This window comes from Neohortaea acidophila, assembly GCF_010093505.1.
Source record: "Neohortaea acidophila strain CBS 113389 unplaced genomic scaffold BDY17scaffold_1, whole genome shotgun sequence".
Lineage (NCBI taxonomy): Eukaryota > Fungi > Ascomycota > Dothideomycetes > Mycosphaerellales > Teratosphaeriaceae > Neohortaea > Neohortaea acidophila.
This window is the reverse complement of record NW_022985510.1, coordinates 1,688,428-1,701,290: the sequence shown is the minus strand read 5'-3', so window position 1 is coordinate 1,701,290 and position 12,863 is coordinate 1,688,428. Positions and strand designations below refer to the sequence as shown.

Here is a 12,863-nt window from a genome sequence, read left to right as displayed (position 1 = left end):
GCTCTGGGTGCAGGTAACAACCCAAGTGAGGGGAAAGGCGAGCAGCCAAGGTACCTCCACAGATGCCAGATCAGTATCCCTACAACGCCTCTCCTCACCTTCCAATCCATCCAATTCAACAACTGTCCAATCCCGTATTGAAGTAAAGTAATTAACGTCAAACAATCACCTCCATCACACAATGTCCTCCTCCTCCCCCATCGACTGGCACCTCCTCAAAGACCGCTCCGTCATCATCACCGGCGGCGCCAGCGGCCTAGGCGAAGCGACCGCGCGCAAGTTCTACCAGTATGGCGCCTACATCACCCTCGCCGACCTGCAAGAAGACGCAGGGCAACGTATCGCCCAGGACCTCGGCGAGCGCGCAACGTTCGTCAAATGCAACACCACCGACTGGGAGTCGTCGGCAGCGGCATTCAAGCACGCCGCGGAATTCGCCCCGTCCAAAACGATCGATGTAGCTGTCCTATTCGCCGGCGTGGATGGCGAGCGGAGAGGCCTCGTGGATCTCGTGCTCGATCAGCCGGCTCCGTCTTCCGCTGCTGAGGCTACGCCTGCGAAGCCTGCGTACAAGGCGCTCGAGGTGAATCTTATTGGCGAGTACATGTCTACCTACCTGGCGCTGCACTACTTCCGGCTGCCGTCTGCGTCATCATCTTCCGGCGGCTCGTCAGCCTCGTTGAGGAAATCGCTCGTGCTCATCTCTAGCATGACGGGCTACATGGACCTCCCCTACAACACTGGGTATGCGACGTCCAAATACGGCGTCCGAGGCTTGTTCCGCAGCATTCGCGGCGAGGGGAAGAAGGTCAATGCGAGGATCAACAATGTCGCGCCCGGGTATGTGTTGACGCCGTTGACGAAGAAGGTGCATCAGATTGAGAATGTGGAGGAGCCGAGTAAGGCGACGGGGTTTGTGTTGCCATGGACGCCCATTGAGACGGTGGTGGAGGCTGTGGGGAGGTGTGCAGTCGATGAGGGGACGGATGGTAAGCTGTCAAATTGAGATGGAGATGAATTCTAGTGCTTTTGTTGACGATCTGATCTTGTCTAGGTCGTACACTCCTTTGCATGAAATCGGGGAACTTGGATGCGCAGGAGGATTTTGCGCATGGGTATGGAGGGCAGAGGGTTTGTGATGTTCTCGAGCAGGAAGGCATCACGGCGCTCTTTCCTGCCCTGTTTCCTAAGTAGTGGTGGTCCACAGCAAACCGGGCTTACAGACGTCTGCTGATAGACCAGCTTGAACTCTTCCTGGACGTAGGTCAAGAATGAGAAGGCGGTCCAAGTCCAAAATCCAATCCCTACCCGGTCACAGTCGAGGCGCGAATGTCCTCTTCTGTCATGTTGGTTGCGCGATACTTGGAAATGAAGTCGTCCCGGTTGATGTAGCCACCACACATCCTTCGCTTCCCCGTAAAAGCCGTCCGGCCGTGCAGACAGCGCCAGTTGTCAAAAATCACAGGCCTGCCAGGCTGGAGTTGGAAAACGTACTGGTTCTCCGGCTTGCTGATGAGCGCATCAAACTTGCTACACAAGGGTCAGCATGAGACTCTCAACTGCAGACAAAGGCTACTCTTTCAACACTCACGCAGCAGCGGAATACCACTTCTCCACCGCAGTGAAGTTGCCGTCGATGCCCGCGCGGTCGGCATTGTTCCAGCGTACCTGCTCGAGAAAACCCATCCTTGGGTGATGAGACAGGACTGGCACGGCATGGGAAGGCTGGATGCTGATCCCTTCGTTTCCGCTCGCATGCCCAAGCACACCGTAGGTACTCAGAAATCTATACGCCTTGGGGTCACTCTCGTATAGCTGAGCTGCAACGCCGAAGCCATCCACCAAAGAGCTCTGACCTCCGCTGCCATCGGTGTGGGAGAGGAGATGAAGTGCCTGTAGGCCCGTGGGCTCGGTGAAGTAGGTGTTGTCGGTGTGCGGCTCAAGGCTTTCATTTGTATAGGCTGTGTCTTTGGACGACAGGTTGGACGTGAAGTCGTAGAAGCCGCCTACGAGCAGACGGATGAGTATCAGGACCATGGCAAAGGGGAGGACATCTTACCATAGTGCGTGTTTCGAATCGGCCCGATCATTGTCAGGAGAGATTCCGTTGCTTCTGGTGTGGCAGGCATGCCATCGACGAAACAAAATCCATACACGCGCTGGAGATGGGTCAATAGCGATCAACAAAAAAGTCGAAGCGGACATACAATTTTTTGAAGAAGCAGACCAACTCCTTCTTTCTCTACACTCGCAAATTCGACGCTTGGGGGATCAGACGATATGCCAGCGTTCCACATCGTCGGTCTTGACGGATGTCAGCCATCCTTATCGTGCCGGATAGGGCCAAAGTCTCACTTACTGCACTATTCCGTGTCTCTTGTAGTGGGTTTCGGAATGACTTCGCAGCCGTAGCTGTTCTTGGGTGAATGTCGTTTGGTGTTCATCGCCGACTAATCATGCAGGAAATCATCAACATTAGGAGAATGTACAGGGAGGACATGGTGGTTCGTACAGGTGACGTGAATCAGGGCGCCTCCTTTGCTTGTTTCTATTCGTGCAATGTCGCAATTCACAACGCCCTAGAACTAGTCAGTGGTTGCAGACGGGGGATAAGATGATCAACGATACCTTGAACACGTTCATTTGTCGCTGACCGGTCTCTGGATTACGGCACTGGTTACAACCACAATTATCCCTGCAAAGTCAGCACGTGTGCTACAGCTGTTATAGCGTATCCGCAATCTGACCTTAGCCATCTACCGGATCTATCGAATATCAGTACGGTAGACTAGACACGGGGAAAGCACACTTCCATACATCGGTATGTATGAGGCATCTGCAGACGATTGTCCTTGCACCTCAAGCGAAGTCCGATTCACTCGAATAAGCCGGTCGTGCGCTCCTGACAAGACGACAGGGACTGGTCGCTGTGTACTCTCGGTCATTCAAATGCTCCGACGGAGTTGACAGGCTGGCATGGCTTACAATCATCCGCGCATGCTGCCTCTCCAATGAAATTCCTTTGGGCCAGGTATTGACTTGATCTGGTGCCTGTGAGGCATAACTTGCTGACCAGACTTGCGGGAGACGCCGCGGATTCGTCGTCTTCCTGGCAGAAGAAGACAGCCTGGTGCGGTGGTGTCAGCGGCAGGGAAGCGAGGCGTTGCTGACTGTTCACATACTGCGCGGCGCATCGCCGAGAAAGCGGTTCTCCTATCATGATCGTATAGCGTCCAGGTTCTCGACGAACCGTGGACGGCCAAGTATGTGTGCTCTCGTTGAACTCCGTGGGGTGAAGTTCATGTCAATGCCACGAGATGGGATGTGCCGGTAGGGTTCGGCGGGACGGGCCGGGCGGGCATGGAAGCTCGGTCCTCTTCTAGATGTGTCGCAACACTCTGGCCGCCTCCAGCTGCTTAAACGTCCACATTACCTACACTTCTTCGGCGTCATCAACCAGTCTCATCATCGCCATCTCCGATCAGATTCCGCTCACACCTCCTCCAAACAAGTCGATCGAAGTCAGAACCTATCGAATTCATCGGTCCGCCGCGTCTGCCCGTCATGTCTACGTTGGAAGACCTAGGTTTGTGCTCTCTTTCAAACACGATAGATTCATCGACTGACGTGTGTTGTTAGATGATTTGGAGCGTGATGGTAAGAAGGAGGATCAAGACGACAAGGACAAGGATGAGAAGAAGCCCACACAATCCTCAGACGCCGACATGAAAGATGCGGAAGGCCAAAAGGAGGAGGACGAGAAGAAGGAGGAAGAGGAGGATCTGATAGATGCGGAGATCCTCAACTCTAGCACACGAGACATCGTTGCGCGGAGACGACTGATCGAGAACGACACACGCATCATGAAGAGCGAGTTCAACCGCCTCCAGCATGAGAAGCAAGCGATGCATGACAAGATCAAGGACAATGTGGATAAGATTGACAATAATCGGTAAGACTTATCCTTGCGCAGACTGTGTTCAAGAAAGCCCATCCCACTGACGACTCTTGATACTAGACAACTACCATACCTCGTTGGTAACGTTGTCGAAATCCTCGATCTCGACGTCACTGCCGAAGCGGCCGAGGAGGGCGCAAACATCGATCTCGACGCCACTCGCGTTGGCAAATCAGCAGTCATCAAAACGAGTACGCGCCAGACCATCTTCCTTCCTCTTATCGGTCTCGTAGACCACGAGAAGCTCAAGCCCGGGGATCTCATCGGCGTGAACAAGGACTCCTATCTGATTCTAGACACCCTTCCGGCGGAATACGACAGCAGAGTGAAGGCCATGGAAGTGGATGAGAAGCCTACGGAGAAGTACACTGATGTCGGTGGTTTGGACAAGCAGATCGAAGAGCTTGTGGAAGCTGTTGTGTGGCCGATGAAGGAGGCGGAGAGGTTTAAGAAGATCGGCATCAAGGCACCAAAAGGTGAGATCCGCTCATGCCACTGAAGTCACCGCCGATGCTAATCCTACCCCATAGGCGCGTTGATGTACGGTCCTCCGGGTACCGGCAAAACCCTCCTCGCCCGAGCATGCGCCGCACAAACCGAAGCAACCTTTCTCAAACTCGCTGGTCCGCAACTCGTACAGATGTTCATCGGAGATGGCGCCAAGCTAGTACGAGACTGCTTCGCGTTGGCGAAAGAGAAGGCACCATCAATCATCTTCATCGACGAGTTGGACGCGATCGGCACAAAGCGTTTTGATAGCGACAAGAGCGGTGATCGCGAAGTGCAGCGAACCATGCTGGAACTCCTCAACCAACTCGACGGCTTCGCCTCCGATGATCGCGTCAAGGTCTTAGCAGCCACCAACCGCGTCGACGTGCTCGATCCTGCCCTCCTCCGATCCGGTCGTCTGGACCGGAAGATCGAGTTCCCGCTGCCCAACGAAGAGTCTCGCGCCCAGATCCTGCGTATCCACAGCCGGAAGATGACGGTAGACGATGCGGTCAATTGGCCCGAGCTGGCAAGAAGTACGGATGAGTTCGGCGGTGCGCAGCTCAAGGCGGTGTGTGTCGAGGCTGGCATGATTGCGCTGAGGACGGGACATTCGAAGATCAGTCATGAGCACTACGTCGATGCTATTGCGGAGGTGCAGGCGAAGAAGAAGGACACGGTCAACTTCTACGCTTAGACGTTGGAATAGACATTCATGTGCATGGCATGGCGCGGCGTTCGATTTTCTCGTCAGCAGATTGTAACTGTACGTACTGGCTTGTCCTTCGTGGAGATGCCACGGAACGAAGTCAGATCATTGCGTGCTTCCAGTCTAGACCTATCATAAGGAGTCACAAATTATGAGCTTGAGCGGTTCCAGTCTCACCACAAGTCCATGTCTGCCATGGCGTCTTCTTCGTCTGCAAAGTCGTCTTCTCTTGGTGGTGTCCTTCCCGTGGCTTTGTCATTGCTCATGGGCGCACTGGCTTGCTTTGCAACTGTGTTCGCTTCGGGCTCCTCGGCGAGTAACGCCTCCAGCTCATCATCGTCTATGTCCTCCTCTTCGAACGGTCCCCTCTGTGGCGGAGGCTGGCTCGCCTTTTGAGTTGTTGTAGCGTTGGTGTTCTCCGCCAACAAGGCATCCAGCTCATCATCATCCGGAGCATCGATTGATGTTGAATGCGCCGCCGTCACCACACCGGAAACCCCTACCTCTTCAGCTTCCGCGTCTGCCCCTCTGCCTGTATCGCCCGGAAGTCCACCACTCATCCGCACCTCCTCTTCCTCCACCGTCGTCTCGTTATTCCTAAACGGCTTCGTCTCATCAATCCACGCCTTCCTCATAACCTGCAACCGCTTCTTATGCCCCACCGCCTCCACCATACCCAACGCATCCCTAAACTTCGCCTTCGGAAACAAATCGTCCAGCCACAGCTGGTACATACTCAGCAAGTTCGCAATATCCGTAAACTCGTGCCCCTTGCCGCGGAACTTGAGGCGCGTTTTGGAGATTTTGCGGAGGCGCGGGATGCCGTTGGATGAGAGGAGGCGAGTGTCGTCGAGTTTGGCGGTCGGGCGGCGCGCGCGTTTGATGCGCACTTCTTCGTCGATGTCTTTCGTTGTGCTTTCTTCGGCTCGTGCATTGCTGCGGTTCGCGGAGGCGTTGTCTTTGTCGAGTGGGAGGTCTTTGAGGAAGTCTTCTACTGCGTCGTCGAAGTAGGTCGTGAACCCGTTTTCGTCGTGCGAACTTGTCGTTGGGTTGGTGGTTGTTGCTGAAGGCATTTTGGGCGCAAATGTGCGGTCTCTCACGCGGTGAAATGCGAGATGTGTATGTCTCGTGTGCGAATGGTTGATGGTTCTGGCAACGCGGTTTGGGAGACGCGATGGGGTCCGTGCGTCGCATCTGATTGAACTTTCTTTGGCTGCGCCGGACTTCACTGCGCAGACACCAAGGCCACCTGAACCTCAGTTTCCAACAGCATCGCACAACAGTTGCCGACGTCAGCCAAAACGCGCCATCTACGAAATCCACGAGAGTCGAAATCGTGCAGGGCCGAAAGCGCTGCCAGCCACGCTCGCCAGAACCTGCACGCAAACAAGCACAAAATTCTATACTGATGAAGCTGGACTGCGACTTCTCCACCGGCCTCCGTCTTCCTTGAAGGATGACGATGGCCACGGCCGCGCAGCTCCCGTCTGTGGTGGCTGTCACAGGCCGGTTGCAGGCCCTCCTGGAGCACGCGCGGAGCCTGAAGCCAGAAGTAAGCGTTGAACCTCCGTTACCCACCCGTGAGATTCGGAACGCAGCAGATGGACTCCAGGACGACTTTGAAGAAGATCACGAGCAAGCTTACAGAAATACCACTGTTGAAATGGCGGCGCGCGAAATCTTCTACGCTTTAATCAGCTCTACGGACATTGACGCTCCCGCTTTTGTGGAAGTATGGAACCTCCTCGACATATTATTACTATGTGGAGACCTCGGAAGGTGCACGCCGGAGCTTGTGTGTTGGCTCATCGAAGAGCTCCTGGACAGCCAAACCACTCGCGGATGCAGGACTGTCTTTGACTACCTCGAGTCGCGCCGCGAAAGGCTTGCGCAAAAAGACTTTCACAAGAAAAACCTCGTCTTCTTGCGAGCATGCAACGAGCTCTTACGCCGGCTCAGCAGGGCCGAGGATGCCATATTCTGTGGCCGGGTCTTCTTTTTCCTGTTTCAGACATTCCCCCTCGGCGACAAGAGCTCCGTCAATCTTCGCGGCGAATTTCATGTGGAGAACACAACCAAGTTCGAGGTTCAAGATGATGCCACCAAGCAAAATGGAGATCAGATGGAGGTGGATGTGAAGACGGCCAAAACTGAGCCTGATACCCCGAAAGCTGCTACGCCTCAGCCTCCAACCAAACCTGGCGGCAAAGCGATCCCAGCCAAAGCGGCTCCCAAGAAGGCGAAGGAGGAAGTGCTTTCTAATAACGAGCTCTACCCGATGTTTTGGCGACTGCAACAAGACTTCTCCGACCCCACCAGACTCTTCACAGACGTCAATTTCCAAGCGTTCCAAAGGGCCCTCGGCAGCACGATCGCGAAGTTCAAGAGCACATCGACAGTGGTGCAGACCAAGGCCACAGAGGATGGCAAACGAGGGACGAAGCGCAAATTGGGAGAGCACAGCGACATGGGCGTCGAAAGCAACGGTGATAGCGACCACTTCGTGGACAACTACAACCCCAAGTACTTGACCAGCCGCGACCTTTTCGATCTAGAGCTGAGCGATCTCGCATTCCAGCGACACATCCTGGTGCAAGCGCTCATCTTGATTGACTTTCTCGTCTCTCTGACGGAGAGAGCGAAGAAGACGCTGGCGACTTTGAACCCCACAAACAAAGCTATGCTCCACAGCTTCACTCTCAATGAGGAGGACACGAAGTGGGCCACCGCCACTCGATCAACCATCACGAGTTACTTGTCCTCGACGCAGGAAGGGAGGCTTTTCAATCGCATGGTCGAGACAGTATTGGCGCGTGATAAGAATTGGGTGCGATGGAAGATCGAAAGCTGTCCATCCATCGTCCGCGATGCCATCTCTGCCGAGGCCGAACTGGAGGCTCGCAAGGGAGCGCAAGAAGCGACGAAGATCCGGCGCGTGCCCGAGAAGCCAGTCGGTGCGATGGACTTGTTTTTCTTAGAGGAAGGAAGCGGTGGCGGTTTGGAGACGCTGAAAGATCCCGCGCGATATACGATCCCGACTATCGAAGAGCTCATCGACGGCATCAAGAACGACGAATTAGATCTAGACATGGCGATGGATGACGATGAGAAAGCCATGCTGGAGAATGCAATGGCGAATAAGCGATGGCGAATTCTGCGGCAAGCGAGAGCGGGTCGATTGGGGCTGTTGGACCGCGTTGAGCCTGGGAAGGATCTGGATGCGGTGTTTCGGCCTGTGAAGGAGGACACTCCGAAGGAGGAGGCTACGGATGAAGCCGAGGTGGTTTTGAATACGGATTCGAATGATGGCATCGAGACTGCCGATGGAATTATTGCTACGGAGGCAGAGGCCGCAGAAGGCATTGTTGCGGAGGAAGTCGAGGCCGCTGAAGACAGTGCCGAGGCGAATGTCGAGGAGACACCGGCTGAGAGTGAAGGGAACGGCGAGGCAGACTCGTCAATGGCAATAGAGGAGACCTCACAACCAGGCACTGCGACGGAGACGGCGGTGGATCCATCAGAGGCTCTGTCAGAGGTTGCTGATGAAGGCACTGCAGTGCAGTAGAGTCGCACCAGACCTTCCGCTACCGAAGTTGAATCTCGACCATTCCTTCTGATATTAATTAACACACACCCCAGGTCGAGCTACAAATTGCCATTTGCAAGCCCGTGTGGGCTACCATGTTCAATCGACCTTGCACGCTACACTTCGAACATTCATTGCTTCGGTAAAACTTGTTGCCTTGGCATTCAGGACGGCCGAACAAGGTGAGGTAAAAGTCCAAGCATGGCCGTTGGGAGATGACCGTCATGTCGCATGCACGACCGTTAGGAAAAGGCGGGCCTCGCCGCATGTCGTCAACGGCACAGCTGTTTCACGATCAAACACCGACCGTTCTCGTTTGACACACTTCAAATCTCCGCGTTACTTGTTTTGCATGCCATGTTAAATGACGGCGGCCCAGTTCGCCAACGCGCCTAAAACAATCCTTGCTCGACTGGCGCGCGCAGCACCCGGCATAGCAAGAATTTGCGGCTGAGAGAAGTCGAATCGAGCTGCCGCCATAGGAAGGTCGCATGCACTTCACCTTCAACCGACCGTCGATCAGCACTCGGACGAAGAGATCGACACTGTCTTCCTTGCACGTGGTGCCCATGTAAGTTCCCACTTTCCGACCAAAGCTGCCTTGGATGGGAAGTTGCTCCGTTTCCCACCATCCATCATGCTTGCAAGGGTGCTCGGAGCCGGGGAGCTCACCTCGACACCCCGGGGATGAGGCCTGACATGCAGGGACGCGCGACCGTTGGGCGTCTGTTTCGCCTTGGGTCACCACCCTACTCATCCACAGCCCTCGTGAACACTCGAGATGCCGCGTTTCCTGGTCGACTCGCGCTCCCACGGCTGTCCGTCTGGTGAGTGTACAATCCAGACTCCTGGCCGCCTTACCGAGATGACCATCACCTGCCCAAAAAGCATCACACGCCTGGATGTCGTGCTAGTCGCATTGATAGTAGAAAGGACTCGGACAATTACGGTGTGGGGCCTGCCGCTGCTGGCGCTATCACACGCACCTCTGAAGCATGAAGGAGCCACCCCGGGGTTCCAATATGTCCAGATCCGGCTATTCCTCACGTTTGAAATGACCCCAGGACCTCTTCCTCTCAGCCACCGGCATCAATTCGGCCAGGTCGAACCGAGCGGTGGGTGCTACTACTGCAGGTAATCCGGCGTCATGCTTTGTTTTTTCCCTGCCCTCTGCGCGGCTCTGGGCCTTTCCGTTGACGCACGGCGATCCACTAGGCATGTATGAGGGCAGACCTCCGGCCAGGCATGGGCTGCAGCCGTCTGCATGCTTTCCGCGCCTGGCGTCTACCGCGACGGGGCCTTGTCTGTTATCCGCCTGGCTGGGGCCGTAGTCGGTGCGGTCCTTGATCCCACTTCCCGGCAATAGAGTTACATTGCTTTGATATTGGGAAGGACCCCGGACTGTTGTCGACAATCTCATCATCTCCCGTTGTTGTTGCTACGGCTTCCTTTTCTGCTTAGCGAGGCCGCCTGCCTTGTTGCATACAGGTCAAGGACCCGCATTCATCTATATATCGTTGCCCAGCAGCCTCGTGTCGCGGCCCGGCTTTTTGCGATGCTTGTCGACCACCTCTGACACCCCGATTGCGCTTGCTTGACAGGAAGACGACATCCGACTTGACCGCGAACAATGTCAGCAAGGCACTACGGTGCTCTGACAGGACGGGATCTCAACACTGCACCTTTCCTCTTCCCATCTTTTCAATGACTGGAGACAAGTCAATCCTGCCTCCGTCGCCTCCAGCCAGTCCTCGAATGCCCGAGACCAGAAGTCGGACTGTTGACGCCCGGTCACGCTCAATCGTTCCGCTGGCCGCATCAGCGGGAACAGTGGGCGAGTGGCAGTCGGCCTCGAGTTATTCCTCATGGGAGAGACAGCCTGTCCTCTATCCACCGTTACAGACCACGCACGCAAGCTTGCAAAACGCTCTCCTCGTCGATCCATTCGTTCCAAGCTCCGCACGTCGGGGCCATCGGCTATCTTACGACAGTTATGGACATCAAGAAGGTGAAGACGACGCGCACGGGGCGTATGGAGTGCGTTTACATCGACTGACCCGACTACAGGAGCGTCTTCAATTCCACCCATCTCTTGGAACGAGACTGCGACAGACCCTCGCGCCAGCGATCCACCACAGCGTGTCCTTGGCCAGGATACAGAAGGTACAGTCAACGAGCCAGACGAATCAACGGCTCCCAGAACCGTGACGGTAGCGGAATTGAGGGAACACAAACGAAGATCTCAACGATTTCGGTTCATCTCCCTGCCTCTCACAAGCCGTCGCAAACGATGCTGACCCCTCTCATCAGGCTCACGCATAGTCAAACGCGCTACCTCATGAGCGAATTCGCCAAACAATCGCACCCCGACACTGCTCACCGTGAGCGTCTGTCGCGAGAGATCCCCGGACTTACACCCCGACAGGTGCAAGTTTGGTTTCAGAACCGGTAGGCCACGACTGCCTTCCATTACCCACTCGACGGCAACAGCTAACGATGAGGATGTGTTCCAGACGAGCGAAAATGAGACGACTAACGACTGATGACCAAGAACGCATGAAGAGGTCGCGCGCCCTGCCCGCAGACTTCGATATGAAGCAAGCACTGCACCCTCGCCCGGCTCCTCCGCTGCGATCGAATTCCGACCCGGCTGCTGTGTCGTCCGCATCGGCGCATTTGTTGCCGCTGAGCGGGGGGGAGTGGCGGTCGCATTCGACGGCCTGGACGAGCTTGGCAGGGCAGGAGACGAGCGGAAGAGAAACACAAAATGTGTCGAGTGCGGGGACGTCGATGCCGTATTTGACGGGCTCTGCGTTGGCGACGAGCAGTGCTGTTCCGTTGGGATCGGCTTCGAGTACGATGTACTCGCCTCCGGTGTTTGGAGCGGGACATTCGAGGACGATGAGCGCGAATCTCGATGCGACTCGACATGTTCCGCTGACTCGGAGCGCGTTTGCTCCCGAGGCTAGATATCAACAGCAGCAGCAGCAGCAGCCGCCGCAACAGCAGCACCCTGGGAGTTGGGGCAGTGCTACGCAGATGATGCCTGGACCAGTCACCACTCCTACTACTACTATCACGCGCGCTCGAGCCCATACTTTCGGATCGATGTCGGCAGAAGGGTATATGTATGGAGTGACAGACGAAAGATCTCCTCCTTACGGAATGGGGGGAAATGTGAGGGCGTTGGGTAAGGAAGCAAATGAACAGACTGAGTATGCGGGTTCATCAACACTAACACGTTCGGCAGAAAGTGAGAGTCCTTGGTACACGTATCACGCGCCGTACCAGCATCGGCCGCCCATTGCTTCGACGCCAGTGTCGGATAGGTATCTACAGTATCATCACACTACGCCATCGACGTGGAGGAATGAAGGCAGTCGAGCAGCACCGGGATACGAGGCACATCCAGCGAGGCTTCAGAGACAGTCATTTCCCCGACCAAACGATGGGGCCGGGGAGCAAGTATTCGATAGCCAGGCGTGGACAGGAAGATGAATGGCTTATAGTACACCTCGTGCCTCTGTCCTGGTCGCGTCTACATTCTCTGCCTTGTTGTCAGTCAAGTTCCTGAGTGACGACGATTGGCGGAGAATATATGCGCGTGTGGCGGTGCGCGCGGGTGGCAAGCGTGGCGTGGGGTGCAAGTCCCCGCGTCACCAGCCAATCAATCCGACAGGGATGCTGGAAATCGTCTATGCATGCGGCATGATACGCTGCATGCGGCGCGGGAGGAAGGGCGTCGCCTGCGAAGCGGCAGATGGAGTGGACGTAGCCAAGCTCGCGGGGGGCTTGCATGAACCCATGGCCACGACTCCTTGCCCCCGAAGGATTTCTTGGGGACAGACAGGACGGTGCAAGTCAGTAGTGAGGCTAGCGGGGGGAGGTTAAGGGCGATGTGTTGTGGATGGGGAGGAGGGCGAGGCATTCCCGGATACTTCACCCGTGCGTGCGAGCGTGAGAATATCGATGATACCACGCTGCATGTGAGCGTGTTCTTGAACAGGTACATGCACAGCTGCCGTCTGCTCCGTATGGGATGGCAGCAAGCAAGCAGTAGCCGCATGTGATTGCGGGCTGTTGGTCATCCATTCGATGCTTCGCCCGTCTGGTGTCACCGT

The 12,863-nt window shown here is 55.7% G+C and overlaps 6 protein-coding genes across 6 annotated transcripts; 4 read left to right on the top strand and 2 right to left on the bottom strand.

Annotated features, from left to right (window-relative positions):
- Positions 1 to 181: 181 nt before the first annotated feature.
- Positions 182 to 1,194, top strand: BDY17DRAFT_314654 (uncharacterized protein; the record flags this gene model as incomplete). Its single annotated transcript, XM_033735838.1, has 2 exons — positions 182 to 989; positions 1,055 to 1,194. 2 exons carry the CDS (start codon positions 182 to 184, stop codon positions 1,192 to 1,194), a joined length of 948 nt encoding a protein of 315 aa, XP_033594343.1.
- BDY17DRAFT_18011 (uncharacterized protein) lies at positions 1,156 to 3,291 on the bottom strand. Its single transcript, XM_033729900.1, has 11 exons — positions 3,183 to 3,291; positions 2,986 to 3,127; positions 2,818 to 2,927; positions 2,748 to 2,765; positions 2,629 to 2,695; positions 2,513 to 2,579; positions 2,360 to 2,450; positions 2,208 to 2,304; positions 2,060 to 2,159; positions 1,592 to 2,006; positions 1,156 to 1,530 (listed from the first exon to the last, which is right to left on the bottom strand). The coding sequence occupies exons 1-11, from the start codon at positions 3,218 to 3,220 to the stop codon at positions 1,305 to 1,307; spliced, it is 1,371 nt and encodes a 456-aa protein (XP_033594342.1). The 5' UTR covers positions 3,221 to 3,291; the 3' UTR covers positions 1,156 to 1,304.
- A 115-nt stretch (positions 3,292 to 3,406) lies between these two features.
- BDY17DRAFT_17788 (P-loop containing nucleoside triphosphate hydrolase protein) lies at positions 3,407 to 5,237 on the top strand. The gene is made up of 3 exons (XM_033729881.1): positions 3,407 to 3,952; positions 4,019 to 4,434; positions 4,489 to 5,237. The coding sequence occupies exons 1-3, from the start codon at positions 3,726 to 3,728 to the stop codon at positions 5,142 to 5,144; spliced, it is 1,299 nt and encodes a 432-aa protein (XP_033594341.1). The 5' UTR covers positions 3,407 to 3,725; the 3' UTR covers positions 5,145 to 5,237.
- A 92-nt stretch (positions 5,238 to 5,329) lies between these two features.
- Positions 5,330 to 6,229, bottom strand: BDY17DRAFT_320287 (replication fork protection component Swi3-domain-containing protein; the record flags this gene model as incomplete). The annotated part of the gene is made up of 1 exon (XM_033736423.1): positions 5,330 to 6,229. One exon carries the CDS (start codon positions 6,227 to 6,229, stop codon positions 5,330 to 5,332), a length of 900 nt encoding a protein of 299 aa, XP_033594340.1.
- Positions 6,230 to 6,367: 138 nt separating this feature from the next.
- On the top strand, positions 6,368 to 8,879 carry BDY17DRAFT_17731 (THO complex subunit 1 transcription elongation factor-domain-containing protein). The gene has a single exon (XM_033729870.1). It carries the CDS (start codon positions 6,613 to 6,615, stop codon positions 8,719 to 8,721), a length of 2,109 nt encoding a protein of 702 aa, XP_033594339.1. The 5' UTR covers positions 6,368 to 6,612; the 3' UTR covers positions 8,722 to 8,879.
- Positions 8,880 to 9,973: 1,094 nt separating this feature from the next.
- Positions 9,974 to 12,461, top strand: BDY17DRAFT_17733 (uncharacterized protein). Its single transcript, XM_033729872.1, has 5 exons — positions 9,974 to 10,750; positions 10,810 to 10,996; positions 11,053 to 11,190; positions 11,256 to 11,932; positions 11,993 to 12,461. The coding sequence occupies exons 1-5, from the start codon at positions 10,447 to 10,449 to the stop codon at positions 12,238 to 12,240; spliced, it is 1,554 nt and encodes a 517-aa protein (XP_033594338.1). The 5' UTR covers positions 9,974 to 10,446; the 3' UTR covers positions 12,241 to 12,461.
- The last annotated feature ends 402 nt before the right edge of the window (positions 12,462 to 12,863 follow it).